Raw genomic sequence first — 25,800 nt, forward strand, 5'->3', positions numbered from 1 at the left:
GCTTGCCCGAGGGGAATAGTTCCTGTCAAGGGTTTGATGAAAGAGCTATCCCACTCACAACCAGTGGATAAATGTTTTATTATACTGATGTATAATATAATTTTTTAGGTTTGAATTTTTTTTAGTAAGATAAAACTACAAGAATAATCCGACATCATGATGACGTCACAATGCTACTGAAGTCATTATGAGTCATCAGTCAATAGATTTATCGCTGGAAATCAAAATTGGTGGCAAATATTGCATGAAAATTTTCCGAGGGCAGATAGCAAAAACTATACAACGGGGTATAGCTTTGCTATGCTTGGACTATCTGAGATAGCTATTTTACCTTCTTAACTTTATATAGGAAACATTTTGACAGAAGTATAATAAATTTGTTTATCATATACTTAGTAGTAAATACACCGATTCTGCACTGTGTGATACGGGTGTTAAAATTTGTAAATTCAGTATGTGCAACCTCTGCAAAGAAAATTAATGGAAACTAAATGGACTGACAGACAGAAAAGCCTGTTAGTTTCATTCAAGAATTACACATATTTAAATTTGCTTTCCTTTATCCTTAGATGACAACAATAATAACCATGAGGCTGATGGATCTTGAGTTCTAAGGGAAAATACAACCTAAATTGACACTCAGGTTTTTCATGACATGCAGTTGGTAAAATGATCAGACTTTCTGTTGTATGAAAAGAAAACTGTAAGGGCCATTTAGAAAGTTACGTTGTGATGTCATTTACATGGCTGAATTTAGCCTAAATACATTGTTTTATTTCACTGTATCAAAAACATGTATTTAATCAAGATATGATAAATGAATTAAACTGAATTTCTAATGGCACGTGCCATTAGAAATTCAGTTTTATTCTGTACAGAATAAAAATACTCAACATTTCTCTGAGTAAATGCTATTGTAGTCGTGAACATTTACGAGTAAACCATCAGGATGAGCATGTTAACCTTACAAGTTTCTCCTGAATTTTACATTAAATATTTCATTTTTTTTTCAGTTCTACAGATTCCATTTCTTCTTTTATATTACTTGAAGAATGTTGTGTCTTCCTCCCTAAACTGGTCACCATATATAAAATAAAGGGAAGGAAAAAAACTGCATGAAGTAATCCTATAATGATAACAAGAAACATTACTTTTCCAAAAGAGACAAACACATAGCTACTGGAAAAAGCTAGCATTGAGATTCCAATCAGAGAAGACAGGGCAGCATTAATTACAGGTCCTCCAACCTTATCAAGAGCACTTTTAATTATGTTCTTTTCTTGTCGGACAGACAAAAATGCATGAGAAACATGTACACTGAAATCCACTGAAAATCCAACACTCATAACAAGATGGATCATTGTGATCGAACTCAATGTAAGATCCCAGAAGTACATAAAACCAACCACACCAACAATTATGCTAATTAAATTTAGGGCTACAATGCTAACAATCAAAGGTTTTGGCATCAGCAAGGATGTTACAACCAACATTGCAATGATGGCTATACCCACTGTTTGTAAGGTACTTGGTAGTATCTGAACAAACTGTTCGTAAAAAATGAAAGCTGCATTGTAGAAAAAACAGGAGATTTTTGCTTCCTCTGATATTGCTCGTAGTTCAAGCATCAATGATCCTTGAGATTCACTAGTTTTCAAGTTATTGGATTTTAGATAAAATTTAGATGACAGAATTCTAGTTCCACTTGCATCAAAAAATATATCGTTTGAAAAAGTACTTGCATCTCTTATAAATGAATGCAGACCATTCACAAATTCTGCCTCTGATCTATTACTATATAAAAGAGATTTTTCATAATGTTTTAACCAGTTGATTTCAAACTTTTCATCTATACCTGATAATTTCTTAGCTTTGGCTAAAACATCTGTTATACTGTTCTGAGTAAACTTAAGAGAATATTTCTCTTCTTGTTTTATACACAGCATTACAACTGGTTCTACCGTGAAAAACTGATCCTCCCATTTGCTGTACTTATAAAAATAGGAATCCTCAGCAACCAAATTAAATAAATGCAAACCTTGCTTAAAATTTGTGGCCCCAAAAATAGACAGACTTAAATATATAACAAATAAAATACATACAGCACATTTTCCTGCACTATGAGATAACAATTTGATGGGTATTTGTTTTGGATATTTTTCCAAAAGACTCTCTACATCTTCTCTTTTCTTAGGGATGCTTCCAGAATAACAACAGTTTTTCTTATTGCCTTCTGTCTCATCCTGGTTTAACTTTAAACAACACAAATAATAATGTCTCTTTTCTTTTGTCCTGATCTCATTCAAGCAAATGGCAGAGGAAAAGAAAAATAACTGATTGAGATAGCAAAACAACACAGCAACACCTGAAAAAAAAAAGAAATTAGTTAACATCAATTAATCATGTTAATCATTATATTTGCTGGAAATGAAGATTTAATTGGTCATAAAATGATTTAAATCAAATTTTAACTATGTACATATACCCCCATTTGGGCTTTTCAGAGATTGATTGATTGATTGATTGATTGAATATTGTTTAATGCCGAGTTGACAATTTTTCAGCCATGCTTGATGGGGCTTTTCAGAAAAGTTGCCAAATCAGAAATATTTCATGGATCTAATAGGTGCTCACAATTTTCTTATAAACATGTAGAGTGCAAATAAAATTTCTCATATATATATATATATATATATATATATATATATATATATATATATATATATATATATATATATATATATATATATATATATATATATATATATATATATATATATATATATATATATATATATATATATATATATATATATATATATATATATATATATATATATATATATATATATATATATATATATATATATATATATATATATATATATATATATATATATATATATATATATATATATATATTAATGAATGAAATTAAAGTGCAACCTCAAATAAACCATCAATACTTTGTAATAACATTGCTTTTATTTCGTTGTAAAAAAAAAATTAATTGGAAATATCTCTCATCTTTGTGAGACATGAGACTCTACAACTTGATTGTTAAAAATCATATTAATGCAAATCAAATTAATCTTGATAACTTAATATCACACTCATTTTAAAAATAAAAGACTGGTCATCCAGTAACTAAATGATTTGATAGACAATAAATTACAATTAAAAGAAACAAGAGGCCCACGGGCCTTATAGGTCACCTGAGCATTCTGCAACAACTTTCCAGTTATTGAATTTGATTCATGTTTTAAGCCAGATGCTATATGGCATTCACAATTTTGAAAGAGGCACCATTGATCATCATAACAATACACTTAGCAGTTGCTTAGCTTGGTTTATTGATTTAAATATGCCCAATAATAAGTTCATAGGATCTTCATGAACGTTTCATGAACATTTCATGAATAAAATTCATGAAAAATTCAAGGTAATTCATGAATTATTCATGATCACCTCGCAGGGGTACTGAATACCCATACGCAAGGTAGGGGAAAAAAAATGCATTCCAACTAATCAGTAATATTCAGCAATAATCAGTAATGCCCCTAACACTGTGAAATAAACCCCTGACCCTAGGTCCACACATTGCACAAATTTTAAAAAGGCACCGTTAAAATTGCCTATCAAAAAATAAATAAATGTTTTATAAATACAAAGGAGCAGATTTCAAACAATTAATTCATTTTCAGTATATAAGTAGAGCCCCACATCCACCCCTGACCCTGGGGCCTTGAAATTCAAAATTTTGCAAGATTAGGGCCCTTGCTCATCATAACTATTTAGGTAGTTCATCTGCTTCATACCCAGAGACAGAGAAGAAAATTTTCAAAGATTTAATGTATATTCACTATATAATCAATAGAGCCCCCCCCCCCACCCCCACACACCATAACCCCTGACCCTGGGACCATAAAATTCACATTTTGGTAGAGGCACTCTTGCTCATCATAACTATGTACTTAGTTAGTTTATAAAATACCTAGGAGCAGAGAAGAAGATTTCAAAGAATTTATGTATTTTTACTATATAATCAATAGAGCCCCACCCTAACACCAGAACCCCTGACCCTGGGACCATAAAATTCATAATTTTGGTAAAAGCACTCTTGCTCATCTTAACTATGCACTTCGTTAGTTTATTTAATACCTAGGAGCAGAGAAGAAGATTTTCAAAGAATTCATGTATTTTTACAATATAATCTATAGAGCCCCCCCCCCCCCAACACCAGAAGCCTTGACCCAGGGACCATAAAATTATTCACAATTTTGGTAGAGGCACTCTTGCTCATCATAACTATGCACTTAGTTAGTTTATTTAATACCTAGGAGCATAGAAGGAGATTTTCAAAGAATTTGTGTATTTTCACTATATAATCAATAGAGCCCCCCCCCCTCCCCCTAACACCAGAACTCTTGGCCCTGGGGCCATAAAATTCACAATTTTGGTAGAGGCACTCATGCTCATCATAACTATGCACTTAGTTAGTTTATTTAATACCTAGGAGCATAGAAGGAGATTTTCAAAGAATTTGTGTATTTTCACTATATAATCAATAGAGCCCCCCCCCCCCTAACACCAGAACTCTTGGCCCTGGGGCCATAAAATTCACAATTTTGGTAGAGGCACTCATGCTCATCATAACTATGCACTTAGTTAATTTATTTATATCTAGGAGCAGAGAAGAAGATTTTCAAAGAATTTATGTATTTTTACTATATAATCTATAGAGCCCCCCCCCCCCCCCCTACCAGAACCCTTGACCCTGGGGCCATAAAATTCACAATTTTGATAGAGGCACTCATGCTCATCATAACTATGCACTTAGTTAATTTATTTAATATCTAGGAGCAGAGAAGAAGATTTTCAAAGAATTCATGTATTTTTACTATATAATCTATAAAGCCCCCCCTACCAAAACCCCTGACCCTGGGGCCATAAAATTCACAATTTTGATAAAGGCACTCTTGCTCATCATAACTATGCACTTAGTTAGTTTATTTAATACCCAGGGGCAGAGAAGAAGATTTTCAAAGAAATCATGTATTTTCAATGTATATAATCAAGAGAGCCCCGCCCTAACACCAGAACCCCTGACCCTGGGACCATAAAAAACACAATTTTGGTAGAAGCACTCTTGCTCATCATAACTAACTACTTAGTTGGTTTATTTAATACCCTGGAGCAGAGAAGAAGATTTTCAAAGAAATAATGCATTATCACTACCTACTTATTTAGCCCTGCCCTAGCACTAGAACCCCTGACCCCAGGGCCATGAATTTCACAATTTTGGTAGAGGACTCAATGCTGATTACAATCATGCAAACAGTTTGACTGCTTGATGTCCAGGAGTAAAGAAGAAGATTTTCAAAGATTGCATTAATTTTAGTGGTTTTGGCCCCACCCCTCAGGCCCCAGGGGGGCAGGGATCATGAAATTCACAATTTTTGTTCCCTTTCACCCATAGATGCTTTGTGCCAAATTTGGTTGAAATTGGTTCAGTGGTTGCAGAGAAGAAGCTGAAAATGTTCAAAAGTTTACGAACGACGTACGACGAACGACGACGGACGAAAACAGATAGCAATAGGTCACCTGAGTTTACTCAGGTGACCTAAAAATAGAGAACAGGGATCTTTAATTCTTTCCCCAAATTTCCATATGCCGGTAGATTAACACATGCTTAATCGTAGATGCCCTAACAGCTTCCAACACCAAACTCATGAAAATCAATCTTTTACTAGATGCATGTCCACTCATCAAATCAAAGGGACAAATGGATTTACAATATCTGCTGTGTAATGTAAAAGCTGTTTTTAATACTTGATGATGCTTTTTGTTTTTAAATGAGTAGTTTTTAGGCTGTAATTATAAAAGTTACATTTTGGTACAAATTGTCTGAAGTTTATGTCTAACCCTTAGAAATAAACTCAAAGTGACTAAGTCAATAATTTTTTTTAAATAAAGTGCCCCGCCACAGCATGATACGCCCATCAAATATTGTTCAATAATCATGAATTGGTTAGGATGAAAGAAAATCAGGTAGCCTTGATTAACAGATTGACACAAATTTCAATTATCTAATTTCCATTTCTTATCATACATCTCTCAGAGACTTTACAGTGTAGGGATTAATTATAACAAATAATACATCATATAATTCAGATTATCAAATAATGGAAATGCTACGGCCTAATGAAAAAATCAAACATAAATTATTCTTCAGGCTATAAAATTCTAAAAGAGACATGAATGCAATTTGTTGCAAATATATAAAAATTGAAATATAATTTTTTTTTCAATGAACACATGTATAATTAGTTTTTATCATATTGTACAATACTAATTTAGTTTTAATCATACACTAAAACATCAATTTGTTTTAATTAATTACACCAATTGAAAGATCTTTATCTGGACTAGCCATCAAGAACTTTTAATTAACACAAACAACTATGAGGCCATTTCTTTTTGTCCAACTCCCAAGAGATAAATTAAGATAACTGCTGCATCAGGTCTAGAGATGCTCTTAGCTCCTGACAATAAACTCATTAATTTCTCTCTAATTTGACATGCAAATTTCTGCTATCAAAATTCTTCTTGACCAGTGCTTGATAAATTATGCCCATGGGACAAACTGAATTCCTCTCAAAGCATAAACATTTGTTACAGATTGCTGTAAAGTATATAATGAAAAAAAAAGTTTTTACATAATTTAACATCTTTTAATAAGGATACAACTATATTTTTACATTTTTTAGGATTATGAAATTTAGAATTTAAAAGACTTAGTTTTTAAAAAAATTCACTTTAATCAAAATTCACAGTGACCATGAAATAGGCTGCAATGCACCTTCTACTTTAGATGTATACTTTTGCCAAATTTGAAAGCTCTGGGTCTAATATTTTTCTAGTTATGAGCCGGACAGGATTTTTCCATATTTGGCTATAGCATCTTTGTTGCAAAAATATAAAAATTGAAATATATTTTTTTTTCAATGAACACATATAATAAGTTTTAATCATATTATACAATACTAATTTAGTTTTATCATACACTAAAACATCAATTTGTTTTAATTACATTAAACCAATTGAAAGATCTTGGACTAGCCATCAAGAACTCTTAATTAACACAAGCAACTATGAGGCCATTTCTTTTTGCCCAACTCCCAAGAGATAAATTAAGATAACTGCTGCATCAGGTCTAGAGATGCTCTTAGCTCCTGACAATAAACTCATTAATTTCTCTCTAATTTGACATGCAAATTTCTGCTATCAAAATTCTTCTTAACCAGTGCTTGATAATTATGCCCATGGGACAAACTGAATTCCTCTCAAAGCATAAACATTTGTTACAGATTGCTGTAAAGTATACAATGAAAAAATAAGTTTTTACTTAATTTAACATCTTTTAATAAGGATACAACTATATTTTTACATTTTTTAGGATTATGAAATTTAGAATTTAAAAGACTTAGTTTTTAAAAAAAATCACTTTAATTAAAGGTCACAGTGACCTTGAAATAGGCCGCGACACACCTTCTACTTTAGATGTATACTTTTGCCAAGTTTGAAAACTCTAGGTCTAATATTTTTCTAGTTATGAGCCGGACAGGATTTTTCCATATTTGGCTATAGCATCTTTATTAAAGGTCAGAGCGACCTACTTTTTGTGCGCGACACACCGTCTACCCAAGAAGTATCAGTTGACAAAGTTTGATAATCCTAGGCCTAATAGTATTCAAGTTATGAGCCGGACAGGAATGGACAGACGGACAGACGGACGGACATGAAGCCTATAACATAATACGTCCCATCTTAAGACGGGCGTATAAAAAGTTACACACCTGTAAAATGCAGAAAACTTAACAAATAAAGTTGAAAATACCAAGTCACACCCTCATATGGTGAATAATAAGTGTACAACTTTTGACACTAAACCCTCCAATATCTTCTGAGAAATGTTCACGACAAAATCACAAAATAAAAAGAAAAAAAAAAACACCTGTAAAATGCATTTTAAAAAAATCATCCAATTATAAAGAATATATCAGGTGCACACCTTCATATGTTGAATAATAAGTGTTAAAAATTATGACAAATCCTTCCAAAAGTTTCCAAGAGATGGTCCAGACAAGATCTTGTCTACAGACAGACGACCATGGTGATTCCAATATAACCCCCTAAACTTGGTTGGGGAGGGTGTTATAATTACCTATATAAATGCAGAAATTTCTAATGCTTATGAAGACAGATGTTGCGCCAATTAAAAATGCCAGGAGGTCTGTTATGGATGTAATTGTGATAGTTATTCCACACTTTTTGAACATATATTTCATCCTCTCCTCTACTGAGACAGTTGTAAGAGGTGGTGCATCTGCCATTCCAGTCATCAATATAAACATATCGTCAATGCCTATTCCTTATAAAAGAAAGAGTATTATCTTCATGAACATACTTTACTTAAACTGACAGAGGCAATAAGTTCTGTACACATTTTCTCTCTCCAAAATTAAATCCCCACTTCAAATGGTTAGAAGCTCTTAAGGGGGGACCTATGTCCAAAAAGTCTTTGACGTGAAATTTTCAAAACTTTGACATTTCTTTCATGGCCACTTGCTCCTAATTTTCAGGTATTAAAAACAATACCTTTATATGCTTATTTTTACACAGGAGCATGTGCAAAAACAGTGTAAAATGTTAACAAGAGGCCCATGGGCCACATCGCTCACCTGAGTAACTTGGGTGATGCAGATCTTTTTAAAAGATTTGTTCTATATATATTTCTATGTAAAACTTGGATTCCCCATTTTGGCCCCGCCCTACGCCCGAGGGTCATGATTTTAACAATTTAATATCTACACTACTCAAGGATGCTTCCACATAAGTTTCAGCTTTCCTGGCCTAGTGGTTCTTGAAAAGAAGATTTTAAAAGATTTGTTCAATAAATCTCTATGTAAAACTTGGATTCCCTATTGTGGCCCCGCCCTACCCCCGGGGGTCATGATTTTAACAATTTAATATTTACACTACCAAAGGATGCTCCCACATAAGTTTCAGCTTTCCTGGCCAAGTGGTTCTTGAGAAGAAGATTTTTAAAGATTCATTCTATATATTTCTAGGTAAAACTTGGATTCCCTATTGTGGCCCCGCCCTACCCCCGGGGGTCATGATTTTAACAATTTAATATTTACACTACCAAAGGATGCTCCCACATAAGTTTCAGCTTTCCTGGCCAAGTGGTTCTTGAGAAGAAGATTTTCAAAGATTTGTTCTATATATTTCTATGTAAAACTTGGATTCCCTATTGTGGCCCCGCCCTAACCTCGGGGGTCATGATTTTAACAATTTAATATCTACACTACCCAAGGATGCTTCCACATAAGTTTCAGCTTTCCTGGCCCAGTGGTTCTTGAGAAGAAGATTTTTAAAGATTTGTTCTATATATTTCTATGTAAAACTTGGATTCCCTATTGTGGCCCCGCCCTACCCCCGGGGGGTCATGATTTTAACAATTTAATATCTACACTACCCAAGGATGCTTCCACTTAAGTTTCAGCTTTCCTGGCCAAGTGGTTCTTGAGAAGAAGATTTTTAAAAGATTTGTTCAATATATTTCTTTGTAAAATTTGGATTCCCTATTGTGGCCCCGCCCTACCCCCGGGGGTCATGATTTTAACAATTTAATATCTACACTACCCAAGGATGCTCCCACATAAGTTTCAGCTTTCCTGGCCCAGTGGTTCTTGAGAAGAAGATTTTTAAAGATTCATTCTATATATTTCTAGGTAAAACTTGGATTCCCTATTGTGGCCCCGCCCTACCCCCGGGGGTCATGATTTTTACAATTTAATATCTACACTACCCAAGGATGCTTCCACATAAGTTTCAGCTTTTCTGGTCCAGTGGTTCTTGAGAAGAAGATTTTTAAAGATTTGTTCTATATATTTCTATGTAAAACTTGGATTCCCTATTGTGACCCCGCCCTATCCCCGGGGGTCATGATTTTAACAATTTAATATCTACACTACCCCAGGATGCTTCCACATAAATTTCAGCTTTTCTGGTCCAGTGGTTCTTGAGAAGAAGATTTTTTAATGACCCCACCCTATTTTTGTATTTTCTTGATTATCTCCCCTTGGAAGGGGTCTTGATCCTTGATTTTAACAATTTAAATTCCCCTTTACCCAAGGATGCTTTGTACCAAGTTTGGTTAAAATTGGCCCAGTGGTTCTTGAGAAGAAGTTGAAAATGTGAAAAGTTTACAGACGGACGGACGGACGGACAGACAGACGGACGGACGGACGGACGGACGGACGACAGACACCGGGTGATCAGAAAAGCTCACTTGAGCTTTCAGCTCAGGTGAGCTAAAAATAGATTATTTTCAGACATTATTGTTCTACCCCAAATATGCGCTAAAAAGAATCAAAAAATGTCAAATCACATTCAAAATCAACAGGTATTTAAATCATTTGACTTCTATCTTTAAAATAAAGGCAAAATCATTGTAATTAATCTCGCTTGAAAAATTATAATGGAGCACAAAGTAAGTATTAACCCATTTTTCTCGTCATATTTTTTGCAATTCCGACATGCATAAAAGGTAATATCTTAAAAAGTCTTTGTGAGAAAATGTTGTGATTCATATTTTTTGAAAGAAATGAATTATCTCTTTATTTTAATAAATAAACAAGAGACCCAAGGGCCACATCGCTCACCTGAGAAGCTTTGACCATTCTGTTCTTTACCAGATTTCCCCCTTTTAATACATATTGAAACCTCACCCTACCCGACTGATCACAATTTAGACATTTTGCAATCTACACTACCCCAGGATGCTTCTATGTGCACAAAAGTTTAAGCTTTTATGGACCTGTGGTTCTTGAGAAGAAGATTTTCAAAGATTTTTCCTATATATTTCAATGTAAAACTTTGTTAACGCATTGTGGCCCCGCCCTACACCCAGGGGTCATGATTTGAAAAATTAAGAATCTACACTATCCCAGGATGCTTCCACATAAGTTTCAGCTTTTATGGACCAGTGGTTCTTCAGAAGATTTTCAAAGATTTTTCCAATATATTTCTATGTAAAACTTTGATTCCCCATTGTGGTCCCACCCTAAACCCCAGGGTCATGATTTAAAAAATTTAGAATCTACACTACCCCAGGATGCTTCCACAAAAGTTTCAGCTTTTATGGACCAGTGGTTCTTGAGAAGAAGATTTTCAAAGATTTTTCATATATATTTCTATGTAAAACTTTGATTCCCCATTGTGGCCCCGCCCTACCCCCGGGGGTCATAATTTAAACAATTTAGAATCTACACTACCCCAGGATGCTTCCACATTAGTTTCAGCTTTTATGGACCAGTGGTTCTTCAGAAGAAGATTTTCAAAGGTTTTTCATATATATTTCTATGTAAAACTTTGATTCCCCATTGTGGCCCCACCCTAAACCCCAGGGTCATGATTTGAACAATTTAGAATCTACACTATCCCAGGATGCTTCCACATAAGTTTCACCTTTCCTGGCCCAGAAGGTCTTGAGAAGGTTTTTAAAGATTTGTTCTATATATTTCTATGTAAAACTTGGATTTCCTATTGTGACCCCGCCCTATCCCCGGGGGTCATGATTTTAACAATTTAATATCTACACTACCCCAGGATGCTTCCACATAAATTTCAGCTTTTCTGGTCCAGTGGTTCTTGAGAAGAAGATTTTTTAATGACCCCACCCTATTTTTGTATTTTCTTGATTATCTCCCCTTGGAAGGGGTCTTGGCCCTTGATTTTAACAATTTAAATTCCCCTTTACCCAAGGATGCTTTGTACCAAGTTTGGTTAAAATTGGCCCAGTGGTTCTTGAGAAGAAGTTGAAAATGTGAAAAGTTTACAGACGGACGGACGGACGGACGGACAGACAGACGGACGGACGGACGGACGGACGGACGACGGACACCGGGTGATCAGAAAAGCTCACTTGAGCTTTCAGCTCAGGTGAGCTAAAAATAGATTATTTTCAGACATTATTGTTCTACCCCAAATATGCGCTAAAAAGAATCAAAAAATGTCAAATCACATTCAAAATCAACAGGTATTTAAATCATTTGACTTCTATCTTTAAAATAAAGGCAAAATCATTGTAATTAATCTCGCTTGAAAAATTATAATGGAGCACAAAGTAAGTATTAACCCATTTTTCTCGTCATATTTTTTGCAATTCCGACATGCATAAAAGGTAATATCTTAAAAAGTCTTTGTGAGAAAATGTTGTGATTCATATTTTTTGAAAGAAATGAATTATCTCTTTATTTTAATAAATAAACAAGAGACCCAAGGGCCACATCGCTCACCTGAGAAGCTTTGACCATTCTGTTCTTTACCAGATTTCCCCCTTTTAATACATATTGAAACCTCACCCTACCCGACTGATCACAATTTAGACATTTTGCAATCTACACTACCCCAGGATGCTTCTATGTGCACAAAAGTTTAAGCTTTTATGGACCTGTGGTTCTTGAGAAGAAGATTTTCAAAGATTTTTCCTATATATTTCAATGTAAAACTTGGATTCTCGCATTGTGGCCCCGCCCTACACCCAGGGGTCATGATTTGAAAAATTAAGAATCTACACTATCCCAGGATGCTTCCACATAAGTTTCAGCTTTTATGGACAAGTGGTTCTTGAGAAGAAGATTTTCAAAAATTTTTCCTATATACTTCTATGTAAAACTTTGATTCCCCATTGTGGCCCAGACCTACCCCCGGGGGTCATGATTTGAACAATTCAGAATCTTCACTACCCCAGGATGCTACCACATAAGTTTCAGCTTTTATGGACCAGTGGTTCTTCAGAAGAAGATATTCAAAGATTTTTCCTATATATTTCTATGTAAAACTTTGATTCCCCAGTGTGGCCCTGCCCTACCCCCGGGGGTTATGATTTGTATAATTTAGAATCTACACTATCCCAGAATGCTTCCACATAAGTTTCAGCTTTTGTGGACCAGTGGTTCTTGAGAAGAAGATTTTCAAAGATTTTTCCAATATATTTCTATGTAAAATTTTTGATTCCCCATTGTGGCCCAGCCCTACCCCCGGGGGTCATGATTTGTATAATTTAGAATCTACACTATCCCAGGATGCTTCCACATAAGTTTCAGCTTTTATGGTCCAGTGGTTCTTGAGAAGAAGATTTTCAAAGATTTTTCCTATAAATTTCTATGTAAAACTTTGATTCTCCATTGTGGCCCCGTCCTATCCCTGGGGGTCATAATTTTAACAATTTAGAATCTTCACTACCCCAGGATGCTTCCACAAAAGTTTTAGCTTTCCTGGTCCAGTAGTACTTGAGAAGAAGATTTTTAAAGATTTGTTCTATATATTTCTATGTAAAATCTTTGATTCCCCATTGTGGTCCAGCCCTACCCCCTGGGGTCATGATTTGAACAATTTAGAATCTACGCTATCCCAGGATGCTTCCACATAAGTTTCAGCTTTTATGGACCAGTGGTACTTGAGGAGAAGATTTTCAAAGTTTTTTCCTATATATTTCTATGTAAAACTTTGATTCACCATTGTGGCCCTGCCCTCCCCCGGGGGCAAAATTTAAACAATTTAGAATCTACACTACCCTAGGATGCTTCCACATAAGTTTCAGCTTTTCTGGTCCAGTGGTTCTTGAGAAGAAGATTTTTTAATGACCCCACCCTATTTTTGTCTTTTTTTGATTATCTCCCCTTGTGAGGAGACTTGGCCCTTTATTTTAAAAATTTAAATTTCCCCTCACCCATGGATGCTTTGTACCAAGTTTGGTCAAAATTGGCCTAGTGGTTCTTGAGAAAAAGTCGAAAATGTGAAAAGTTTACAGATGGACAGACAGACGGACGGACGGACAGCTAGTCAGACGCCGGACAAAATGTGATCAGAAAAGCTCACTTGAGCCTTCTGCTCTGGTGAGCTAATAAAAGCTTTGAACATATTATGCAACTCCTGCATGACTGGAAGTTTTGTTTTAAATTAAGATCTTATAGGTAGTGTTGTACTTCACTTGCAAGTGACTTATAGATGACTCACACTTGATAAAGTATGAAGGGTTAATGCTTGACTTATAAGTCACTTATACAGAGCTCTAGATAAGATGGTTACTTGCAGAAATACACATTAAATTTTACAAAATACGCATTGAAAATTAAAATAGTGCATACAATTATGCATTAGCAATCATAGATACACATTACACAACGAAAGTACAGCGTACAAGTCGCAGAACACAGGTACGACTTACTTGATGATACGAATTGAGGTTAAGGCCGGAATTAAAAATATCTTTGTTTCCCCTAACCCGACCCTAAATTCTCAAGTTGGGTCGGTAGGTAGGTAAACAATTTTATTTTCTGACAGCAGCTTTGAAAATATATTCTAAAATTTAATGGAAAATTACATTTATAAATAAGACAAGAGGCCCAAGGGCCTTGAATCGCTCTTCTGATAAATTATACAATCTATCCTAAGACCCAAGATGCATCAACTGACAAAGTTTGATGATTCTTAGCCAATTAGGGCTGAAGATATTTAAATGTAACTATGAAATACTATAAGTTGGTCATGGTGACCTACTTTTTGATTGAAATTTTCTGAGGACACAAGATGCATTAATTGACAAAGATTGATGATTCTAAGCCAATAAATACTTGAGATATTCAAAAGTTGGTCACAGTGACCTACTTATTGGTCAACATTCTCCGAAAACCCAAGGTGCATCAACTGACAAAGTCTGACAATTCTAAGCCAATAAGTACCCTGGAATACTTAAATATAGCTTTAAATGTCACAAGTAGGTCACCGTGACCTATATTTCGATGGTCATTCTCCAAGAACCCAAGATGCTTCAAATAACAAAGTTTGATGATTCTAATAAGTACCCAAGATACCTAAATATAGCCATAAAATGTCAAAAGTAGGTCACCGTGACCTACTTTTTGGTCGACATTCTCTGAAAACCCAAGATGCATCTACTGACAAAGTTTGATGATTCTAAGCCAATTAGTACCTGAGATATTCAAAAGTAGGTCACCGTGACCTACTTTTTGGTCGACATCCTCTGAAAACCCAAGATGCATCTACTGACAAAGTTTGATGATTCTAAGCCAATCAGTACCTGAGATATTCAAAAGTAGGTCACCGTGACCTACTTTTTGGTCAACATCCTCCGAAAACCTAAGATGCATCTACTGACAAAGTTTGATGATTCTAAGCCAATAAGTACCTGAGATACATAAATCTAGCCATAAAATGTCAAAAGTAGGTCACATTGACCTACATTTAGGTCGACATTTTTTGAAGACCAAAGTTGCATCAACTGACAAAATTTGATGATCATAGGTCTTATAGTATTCAAAATATGCCTTTTAAACAATTTGAAAACAAATGCCTGCAAAGTTCAAAAAGTAGGTCACAGTGACCTACTTTTTAATAAATATGTCTTAAGGCCCCAAGATGCATCAACTAACAAAACTTGGTGATTCTAAGCCTCTCGGTGTCTGAAATAATGGGATTAAATGTTTTAGAAACGATTAGCCATAAAATTCAAAAAGTAAGTCACGATGACCTACTTTTAAGTTGATGTTGTTTGTGGACCCAACTTCACCCAAGATGCACCAACTGACAAAGTTTTTATGATCATAGGCCTTAAAGTGTCCAAAATATGCCTCAAAATCAATTTGAAAACAAAAGCCCGTAAAATTTAAAAAGTAGGTCACCGTGACCTACTTTTGTATTTACATGATGTGAAGTCCTGAGATGCATTAACTTACAAGATTTGATGATCCTAGTCTTTATAGTAAGCAAAATATACACGTTTTTATTAAGTGTAAATTTTGGTCAACTTTGAAGTGACCTTGAGACCACGCCCTTTGCCCCAGGGTCATGCCTTGAACAATTTTTAATCTTCAACATATCCCGACCCTTGTATGTAAGTTTGGTGAAAATCTGCCCGGTGGTTCTTGAGAAGAAGATTTTTTAGCAACCAGTACTTTTGGTTTCATTTTCCTGATTATCTCCCCTTGTTTTAGGGTCCCACCCCTAGTTTTGGTATAAATGGTAGCCCTTGGACCAAAGATACCCTGTGACAAATTTGACAATGATTTGCCAAGGAGTTCTTGAGTTATGGCCCATATTCTAAAAAGTTAACGCACACCGCACAAATGGCCATAGCATTAGCTCTTTGAGCCTTTGGCTCAGAAGAGCTAAAAAGGTACAAAAGAAAGTGATTTGTGAACAAAATGCTGAGTATCATACATATGCCGTTTAAAAGCAAACTTCATGAATAATTTATTCACAACTGTAATTTAGATGAACTTTTGAAATATCTCACGCCAGAGTACATTTATATAAATCGAATAAAAAAAGACAAGATTCTCAAATACGCAAAGACTGGACATCCGAGTATATTTTTTCAAACCTTTAATCACCCTCCAGTGCTTATAGACAGTCACTGTACTTTTTTTGAGGGCCATTAGATTTGCAGTGGTTCTAGAGCATATTGCTTTGGAGTTAAGACGTAAGTGGGTAATTTTAAGTCGCAGGTTTAAATACCAATGAGGAATGTTGAAAACGGTCCTTCAAAAGGGACAATAACAAGAGGCCCATGGGCCACATCGCTCACCTGAGAAGCTTTGACCATTCTGTTCTTTACCAGATTTCCTCCTTGTAACACATAATGCATCCAACCCTACCCCACTGATCATAATTTAGACATTTTGAAATCTACACTACCCCAGGATCCTTCCATGTGCACATAAGTTTAAGCTTTTCTGGCCCAGCGGTTCTTGAGAAGAAGATTTTCAAAGATTTTTCCTATATATTTCTATGTAAAACTTTGATTCCCCATTGTGGCCCCGCCCTTCCCCCGGGGGTCATGATTTGAACAATTTAGCATCTACACTACCCCAGGATGCTTCCAGATAAGTTTCAGCTTTTCTGGCCCAGTGGTTCTTGAGAAGAAGATTTTCAAATATTTTTCCTATATATTTCTATGTAAAACTTTGATTCCCCATTGTGGCCCTGCCCTTCCCCCGGGGGTCATGATTTGAACAATTTAGAATCTACACTACCCAAGGATGCTTCCACATAAGTTTCAGCTTTTCTGGCCCAGTGGTTCTTGAGAAGAAGATTTTTTAATGACCCCACCCTATTGTTGTCTTTTCTTGATTATCTCCCCTTGTGAGGGGACTTGGCCCTTTATTTTAACAATTTAAATTCCCCTTAACCCAAGGATGCTTTGTACCAAGTTTGGTCAAAATTGGCCCAGTGGTTCTTGAGAAGAAGTCGAAAATGTGAAAAGTTTACAGACGGACGGACGGACGACGAACAAAATGTGATCAGAAAAGCTCACTTGAGCCTTCGGCTCAGGTGAGCTAAAAACTTTTGGCCAGTGTCGCAGAAGATGCTGTCTCAAAAGAGATCCCACTGCATATTGATGCGTGGTACGTCTAAATTTGGAGCAATTGGGAAATGTTCAAATGTTGTCCCAACAAAAGGATTAAAAGCAAAGAAACAACCAATCTTCAAGGGCCTAATTAAAGAAAATGACACTGGACGTCTCAGGAAGCTGAATTATGATTTCAAAACTATTTGGAAAGGGAATTTAAACAATATTAAAATGAACCAAAGCGAATCTACAAATGATAAAAATGCTATATAAAACAATGTCATAGTCTTGAAGTTTAACCCGTAAATAAAGGCATAAAAAAGTACAACTGAATTATATCTATGAATATGATGACATATTTATAAAAACTCCTATGATTCCATAATGACATTTAGTAAACATAGGAACATAGATGAATTGGTTATTAGATCAAAACTCAAATTAAATAAAATGCAGTAAAATTGAATGATGTGTTCACTAGGTGGGCCCCTCATTTGCTCATGAGGTTGGCCTTTCCATGTACCTGAAATTCAACAGACAGATTTGTTTGTTCGTTGTTTATCGTCCCCATCTTTCGAAAATTTATTCACTCACATGGAGACGCCAAGACACCTCTTAATTAGTCATGGTAAATTTTATTATCAAATTGTTTCAAGAGTGAAGAATTCTAGTTAGCTAAAGGCATAAGATTGAGACATCGCCGTTGTTTTGTAAAGAACTACTTCTATGTAATCACATCTGGGCGCTATTTTGTTTCCATCAAATGCTTGAAAATCACAGTAGAACAGTGTTGGCCATTCTGATAAATACTGATTTTGATGAAATTGTATTTTATGAAACTTGGTTGACAATAAAAAAAATTTTGAATCATGTTATTTAAAAAAATCTTTTCAGTCCGCGCGTTTTAGTTGGGTCGGTCGCGTTAGGGGAAACAAAGGTATTTTTTATTTTGGCCTAACTCAGTGTTTGATTTTTCTCGAAAGAAGTACAGATTTAAAAGCCTTTTAGTGACCAGGAATATTCTAGTAATGACGATCCAAGATATAGATTAAAATCAACTTCTATGTAGAAAGACTATGCACTAGGCATAACTTTTTTAGGTCACCTGATTAAACTCAGGTGACCTATTGCTATCCGTTTTTGTCCGTCGTTCGTTAACATTTGAACATCTTTAGCTTCTTCTCTGAAACCACTGAACCAATCGCATCTATATATGGGTGAAGGGAACAAAAATTGTGAATTTCATGGTCCCGGCCCCCCTGGGGCCTGAGGGGTGGGGCCAAAACCACTAAAATTATTGCAATCTTTAAAAATCTTCTTCTTTACTCCTGGACATCAAGCAGGCAAACTGTTTGCATGAATGTAATGAGCATTGAGTCCTCTACTTAAATTGTGAAATTCATGGCCCCAGGGTCAGGGGTTCTAGTGCTAGGGCGGGGCTCTATGGATTATATAGTGAAAATGCATGATTTCTTTGAAAATCTTCTTCTCTGCTCCTGGGTATTAAATAAACTAACCAAGCACATAGTTATGATGTGCAAGAGTGCCTCTTCCAAAATTGTGAATTTTATGACCCCAGGGTCAGGGGTTCTGGTATAAGGACGGGGCTCTATTGGTTACATATAGTGAAAATGCATTAATTCTTTGAAAATCTTCTTCTCTACTTCTGGGTATTAAATAAACTAACTAAGTACATAGTTATGATGAGCAAGAGTGCCTCTACCAAAATTGTGAATTTTGTGGCCCCAGGGTCAGGGGTTCTGGTGTTAGGGTGGGGCTCTATTGGTTATATAGTGAAAATGCATTTATTCTTTGAAAATCTTCTTCTCTACTTCTTTGTATTAAATAAACTAACCAAGTACATAGTTACGATGAGCAAGAGTGCCTCTTCCAAAATTGTGAATTTTGTGGCCCCAGGGTCAGGGGTTCTGGTGTTAGAGTGGGGCCCTAATTGATCATATAGTGAAAATGCATTAATTCTTTGAAAATCTTCTTCTCTGCTTCTGGGTATTAAATACACTATGTAAGTAAATAGTTATGTTGATCAAGAGTGCCAAAATTGTGAATTTTATGACCCCCAGGGTCAGGGGTTCTGGTGTTAGGGCAGGGCTCTATTGATTATATAGTGAAAATGCATCAATTCTTTGAAAATCGTCTTCTCTGCTTCTGGGTATTAAATAAACTATGTAAGTAAATAGTTATATTGATCAAGAGTGCCTCATCCAAAATTTTGAATTTTATGGCCCCAGGGTCAGGGGTTTTGGTGTTAGGGCAGGGCTCTATTGATCATATAGTGAAAATGCATTAATTCTTTGAAAATCTTCTTCTCTGCTTCAGGGTATTAGATAAACTATGTAAGTAAATAGTTATGTTGATCAAGAGTGCCTCTTCCCAAATTTTGAATTTTATGGCCCTAGGGTCAGGGGTTTTTGTGTTAGGGCGGGGCTCTATTGATCATATAGTGAAAATGCATTAATTCTTTTAATATCTTCTTCTGTGCTCCTGAGTATTAAATAAACTTAGTACATAGTTATGATAAGCAAGAGTGCCGCTTCAAAAATTGTTAATTTTATGGCCCCAGGGTCATGGGTTCTTGTGTAAGGGCGGGGCTTTATTGATTACATAGTGAAAATGCATTTATTCTTTGAAAATCTTCTTCTCTACTTCTTTGTATTAAATAAACTAACCAAGTACATAGTTACGATGAGCAAGAGTGCCTCTTCCAAAATTGTGAATTTTGTGGCCCCAGGGTCAGGGGTTCTGGTGTTAGAGTGGGGCCCTAATTGATCATATAGTGAAAATGCATTAATTCTTTGAAAATCTTCTTCTCTGCTTCTGGGTATTAAATACACTATGTAAGTAAATAGTTATGTTGATCAAGAGTGCCAAAATTGTGAATTTTATGACCCCCAGGGTCAGGGGTTCTGGTGTTAGGGCAGGGCTCTATTGATTATATAGTGAAAATGCATCAATTCTTTGAAAATCGTCTTCTCTGCTTCTGGGTATTAAATAAACTATGTAAGTAAATAGTTATATTGATCAAGAGTGCCTCATATAAAATTTTGAATTTTATGGCCCCAGGGTCAGGGGTTTTGGTGTTAGGGCAGGGCTCTATTGATCATATAGTGAAAATGCATTAATTCTTTGAAAATCTTCTTCTCTGCTTCTGGGTATTAGATAAACTATGTAAGTAAATAGTTATGTTGATCAAGAGTGCCTCTTCCCAAATTTTGAATTTTATGGCCCTAGGGTCAGGGGTTTTTGTGTTAGGGCGGGGCTCTATTGATCATATAGTGAAAATGCATTAATTCTTTTAATATCTTCTTCTGTGCTCCTGAGTATTAAATAAACTTAGTACATAGTTATGATAAGCAAGAGTGCCTCTTCCTAATTGTTAATTTTATGGCCCCAGGGTCATGGGTTCTAGTGTTAGGACAGGGCTCTATTGATTATGTAGTGAAAATACATAAATTCTTTGAAAATCTTTTCTTTGCTCCTGGGTATTATGCCAATGATTCAAATATATATATATTCATGATGAAAAAAGGTGCACCTAGCAAAATTCTTATTTTTTATGCCCCCCGCCCCTTCCCTGGGTCAGGGGTGAGGGGGGTGGGGTGGGGTACAAAGTCTGAAAATAAATTAATGCTTTGAAATCTGCTCTTTGGTGTTAATCAACCATTTTATGATAAAATTTGCAAATTTTTGAAATATGTGGCCCCAGGATCAGTGGTTCCTTTGGGATGAGGTGCACAACTAGTTATAAAGTGGAAGTGCATTTTCTCTTAATGTTACTCTGATCTACCTCTGGGTATTAAGTAAATAGAGTAAGCATGCTAAGTCTATAATTATTATAAGTAATGGTACCTCTTTCAAAATTGTGAATTGCGAATTTCATGGCCTCTGGTTTAAAACACGAACCAAATTTAATTGTTTGAAAGTTGTTGCACAATACTCAGGTGACTTATAAGGCCTTTGGGCCTCTTGTTTTATTATGGGTTCATAGCCAATTTTTCATCTCACTCAACTTGCCACATTAACGAAGATTCTTTTCTCTTAGTTTACTCTTGAAACCATATCTTAAAGGAGGAAAAGTTTTCTTGTGTCTCTGACTCTATGGCACCTTGTCGTACTGTATAATATTCCATGTCAAAAAAGAATGCTTCCCAATCTTAGCACAAAGGTCTTGTTGGTCAACAAGACCTTATGCTAAGATTGGGAAGCATTCTTTTTTGATTGGTATTGATTGGTACTGGTTGGTATTTCCAAAATTTATTGAAATAAATGCAGGAACTGACCTTTGAAGTTTTTTCCCTCTTCAAAAAGACATACTTCAATTACAAGCTCAAAACAAGAGCCCCACGGGCCTTATAGGTCACCTGAGTATTGTGCAACAACTTTCAAACAATTAAATTTGGTTTGTATTTTAAACCAGAGGCCATGAAATTCGCAATTCACAATTTTGAAAGAGGTACCATTGCTTATAATAATTATAGACTTAGCATGCTTACTCTATTTATTTAATACCCAGACGTAGATCAGAGTAACATTAAGATAAAATGCACTTTCACTTTATAACCAGTTGTGCACCTCACCCCAAAGGAACCACTGATCCTGGGGCCACATATTTCAAAAATTTGCAAATTTTATCATAAAATGGATGATTAACACCAAATAGCAGATTTCAAAGCATCAATTTATTTTCAGACTTTGTCCCCCCCTTCACCCCCGACCCAGGGAAGGGGCAGGGGGCATAAAAAATAACCATTTTGCTAGGTGCACCTTTCTTCATCATGAATATATATATTTGGATCATTGACAGAGAACTCAGGAGAAAAGGAAAGATTTTCAAAGAACAAGAGATGTTTGTAAAATACTTATGCCCCCCTCCCCCACAAATTGGAATTTCTCTAAGTCCAAAAGGGCATAACTCTGTCAATTATGGTGCGGTCGTACCCAAAACAGAGCTTGACCAAGATATTCATCTGACTAATCTGTATACTAAATTCCATTTCAATATGTGCAACCTCTCCAAAGAAAAAGAATGGAAACTGGAAATAATTGGAATTTTTCTAAGTCCAAGGGGTATAACTCTGTCAATTATGGTGCGATCGTACCCAAAACAGAACTTGACCTAGATATCTATCTGACTAATCTGTATACTAAATTCCATTTCAATACGTGCAACCTCTCCAAAGAAAATGAATGGAAACTGCAAAAATATGGAATTTTTCTAAGTCCAAGGGGCATAACTCTGTCAATTAGGGTGCGATCGTACCCAAAACAGAACTTGACCTAGATATTCATCTGACTAATCTGTATACTAAATTCCATTTCAATATGTGCAACCTCTCTGAAGAAAATGAACGGAAACTGCAAATAATTGGAATTTTTCTAAGTCCAAAGGGGCATAACTCTGTCAAAAAGGGTGCGATTGTACCCAAAACAGAACTTGACCTAGATATTCATGTGATATATCTGTATACCAAATTTCATTTTAGTATGTGCAACGGTTACGAAGAAAATGAACGGAAACTGCAAATAATTGGAATTTTTCTAAGTCCAAGGGGCATAACTTTGTCAATTATGCTACGATCGTACCCAAAACAGAACGACCTAGATATTCATGTGATATACCTGTATACCTAACTTCATTTCAGTATGTGCAACGGTTATGAAGAAAATGAACGGAAACTAAATGGACCGACAGACCGACCGACCGACAGACAGCAGCAAAGCAATATGCCCTCCCTTCTTCGAAGGGGGGCATAATTAATGTATTTTCACTATATAATCAATAGAGCCCCACCCTAGCACCAGAACCCATGAATCTCGGGCCATTAAATTCACAATTTTGGAAGAGGCACTCTCGCTTATCATAACTATGTACTAAGTTTATTTAATACTCAGGAGCACAGAAGAAGATTTTTAAAGAATTAATGCATTTTCACTATATGATCAATAGAGCCCCGTCCTAATACCAAAACCCCTGACCCTGGGGCCATAAAATTCAAAATTATGGAAGAGGCACTCTTGATCAACATAACTATTTACTTACATAGTTCATTTAATACCCAGAAGCAGAGAAGAAGATTTTCAAAGAATTAATGCATTTTCACTATATAATCAATAGAGCCCTGCCCTAACACCAGAACCCCTGATCCTAGGCCCATAAAATTCACAATTTTGAAAGAGGCACTCTTGATCAACATAACTATTTACTTACATAGTTTATTTAATACCCAGAAGCAGATAAGATTTTCAAAGAATTAATGCATTTTCACCATGTTCACTATATAACCAATAGAGCCCCACCCCAACACCAGAACCCCTGACCCTGGGGGTCATAAAATTCATAACTTTGGAAGAGGCACTCTTGCTCACCATAACTATGTGCTTAGTTAGTTTATTTAATACCCAGAAGTAGAGAATAAGATTTTCATAGAATAAATGCATTTTCACTATATAACCAATAGAGCTCCGCTCTAACACTAGAACCCCTAATCCTGGGGTCATAAAATTCACAATTTTGGAAGAGGCACTCTTGCTCATCATAACTATGTGCTTGGTTAGTTTATTTAATACCCAGGAGCAGAGAAGACGATTTTCATAGAAATCATGCATTTTCACTATATAATCTATACAGCACCGCCCTAGCACTAGAACCCCTGACCCTGGGGCCATGAATTTCACAATTTAAGTAGAGGACTCAATGCTCATTACATTCATGCCAACAGTTTGCCTGCTTGATGTCCAGGAGTAAAGAAGAAGATTTTTAAAGATTGCAATAATTTTAGTGGTTTTGGCCCCACCCCTCAGGCCCCAGGGGGCAGGAACCATAAAATTCACAATTTTTTGTTCCCCTTCACCCATAGATGCTGTATACCAAATTTGGTTGAAATTGGTTAAGTGGTTTCAGAGTAGAAGCTGAAAATGTTCAAATATTAACACACAACGCACGGCGACGGACGAAAATGGATAGCAATTAGGTCACTTGAGTTACTCAGGTGACCTAATAAAAGTCAAAACGTTTCTATATAAACAAAATACTCTTCAATCATTTTACTGAAAATTAAAATCAGCATTGATTAAAAATCAGGGAGTAAATATACACTTTGGGGTAAAAATTATCTGGAGCTCTGCTTATAGTCACTTATAATAATATTTTATACATACCTATGACTAAAAATGGCATTACTCCAACAATGCTTGTATATTTGACACCAACTGCACTTAGAAATCCAAGAGCAGATCCAATTCCTAAGACTGGGGTTATCACTCCCGCTATTCCTAAATTGGCCCTATTTCCAATATTGTTCCATTTCAATGATCCTGAAGCTAGGCAAGCATATGTTATCATCAGTGAAAATGTTATACTGAAATATCCGACATCACTTTTCACATTTTTTTCAAGTTCTTCACCTAGTGAATCTGAGGTTGCAAATGCAATGTCCATGTTTTTGGTTTGTAATTGCGATATGCATTTTAAAAAAGTTCTTAACCACTCTTTGGACAGTGATGTATTTTGTCTAAGGTAATATCGTAATTTTATCCCGATTGTAGAAATAAGTCTTCCATCCTTATGTTCAGCCTTTGCAAGGAAAGGGGAAATCAGGTCCATGTTGAAATAAGGAAAAGATACATTTCCGGCAACCAATTCTTTCTGGAAATTTGCCATCAGAATACCTCTACCAAGAACTTGGCACCCAGTATTGCCTAATGCACAAATATCAGTGTATTTGTAAGTTGTGTTACTTGCATCCGTAAAATTTATGGAAGTTTGGATGTATCTATCAATGTGATTTATTTCATCAACATAAGTCTGGTTCATAATGTTTAACTTATCCTTTGAAATAACCATTATGTCAGCAAATATCCCAAATGTTGCTAGCTGATAAGACTGGAAATTATCTGTTGTTGGATCAGAATAGACTTTTCTTAGGAACTCTCGGTCTTTATATGCCTGACTGTTCTCCGGTGTGTACATGATCTCAATATCATTTTCGAAAGACAGATTTAATACACCAATCACTAAAGCCAGATTTACTGTTAAACAAATAACGAGTATTTTTACCGGATGTCTCGATATAAAACTTCCTAATTTTTCAAATTGTCCACTTACATATTCTTCGTGCTTTTCATAAAAGGTGTTGCATTTCCCCATTTTTGCAAACTTGCTTTCTGAAAAAAATTAATAAAAGAATCAGTACATAGTGTCATTCATGAAATGAATATTTCCTTTGGATTGTGAATTGTTGCATTGTCTAGATATTCAATTGTTTTATTAGATGACCCTAATATATGTATTATAATACTAACAAGATTTATGATACATTTGTGAAACACTGATGCTC

General features: G+C 35.5%; 1 protein-coding gene across 1 annotated transcript; it reads right to left on the reverse strand.

Annotated features, from left to right (window-relative positions):
- Positions 1-25,610, reverse strand: LOC134230265 (patched domain-containing protein 3-like). Its single transcript, XM_062712031.1, has 3 exons — positions 24,623-25,610; positions 8,228-8,434; positions 1-2,365 (listed from the first exon to the last, which is right to left on the reverse strand). The coding sequence occupies exons 1-3, from the start codon at positions 25,608-25,610 to the stop codon at positions 999-1,001; spliced, it is 2,562 nt and encodes an 853-aa protein (XP_062568015.1). The 3' UTR covers positions 1-998.
- Between the last annotated feature and the right edge of the window lie 190 nt (positions 25,611-25,800).

The sequence above is a fragment of the Saccostrea cucullata genome, unplaced genomic scaffold (assembly GCF_032062105.1).
Source record: "Saccostrea cucullata isolate Sc308-1 unplaced genomic scaffold, CSIRO_AGI_Scuc_v1 ctg5055, whole genome shotgun sequence".
NCBI lineage: Eukaryota > Metazoa > Mollusca > Bivalvia > Ostreida > Ostreidae > Saccostrea > Saccostrea cuccullata.

Coding starts and splice junctions, on each gene's coding strand:
- LOC134230265 (XM_062712031.1), bottom strand. CDS start 25,610: ATGGGGAAATGCAACACCTTTTATGAAAAGCACGAAGAATATGTAAGT. Junction 8,435..24,622: donor AATGCCATTTTTAGTCATAG/GTATGTATAAAA, acceptor TTCTTTTATAAG/GAATAGGCATTGACGATATG. Junction 2,366..8,227: donor AAATTTCTGCATTTATATAG/GTAATTATAACA, acceptor TTTTTTTTTCAG/GTGTTGCTGTGTTGTTTTGC.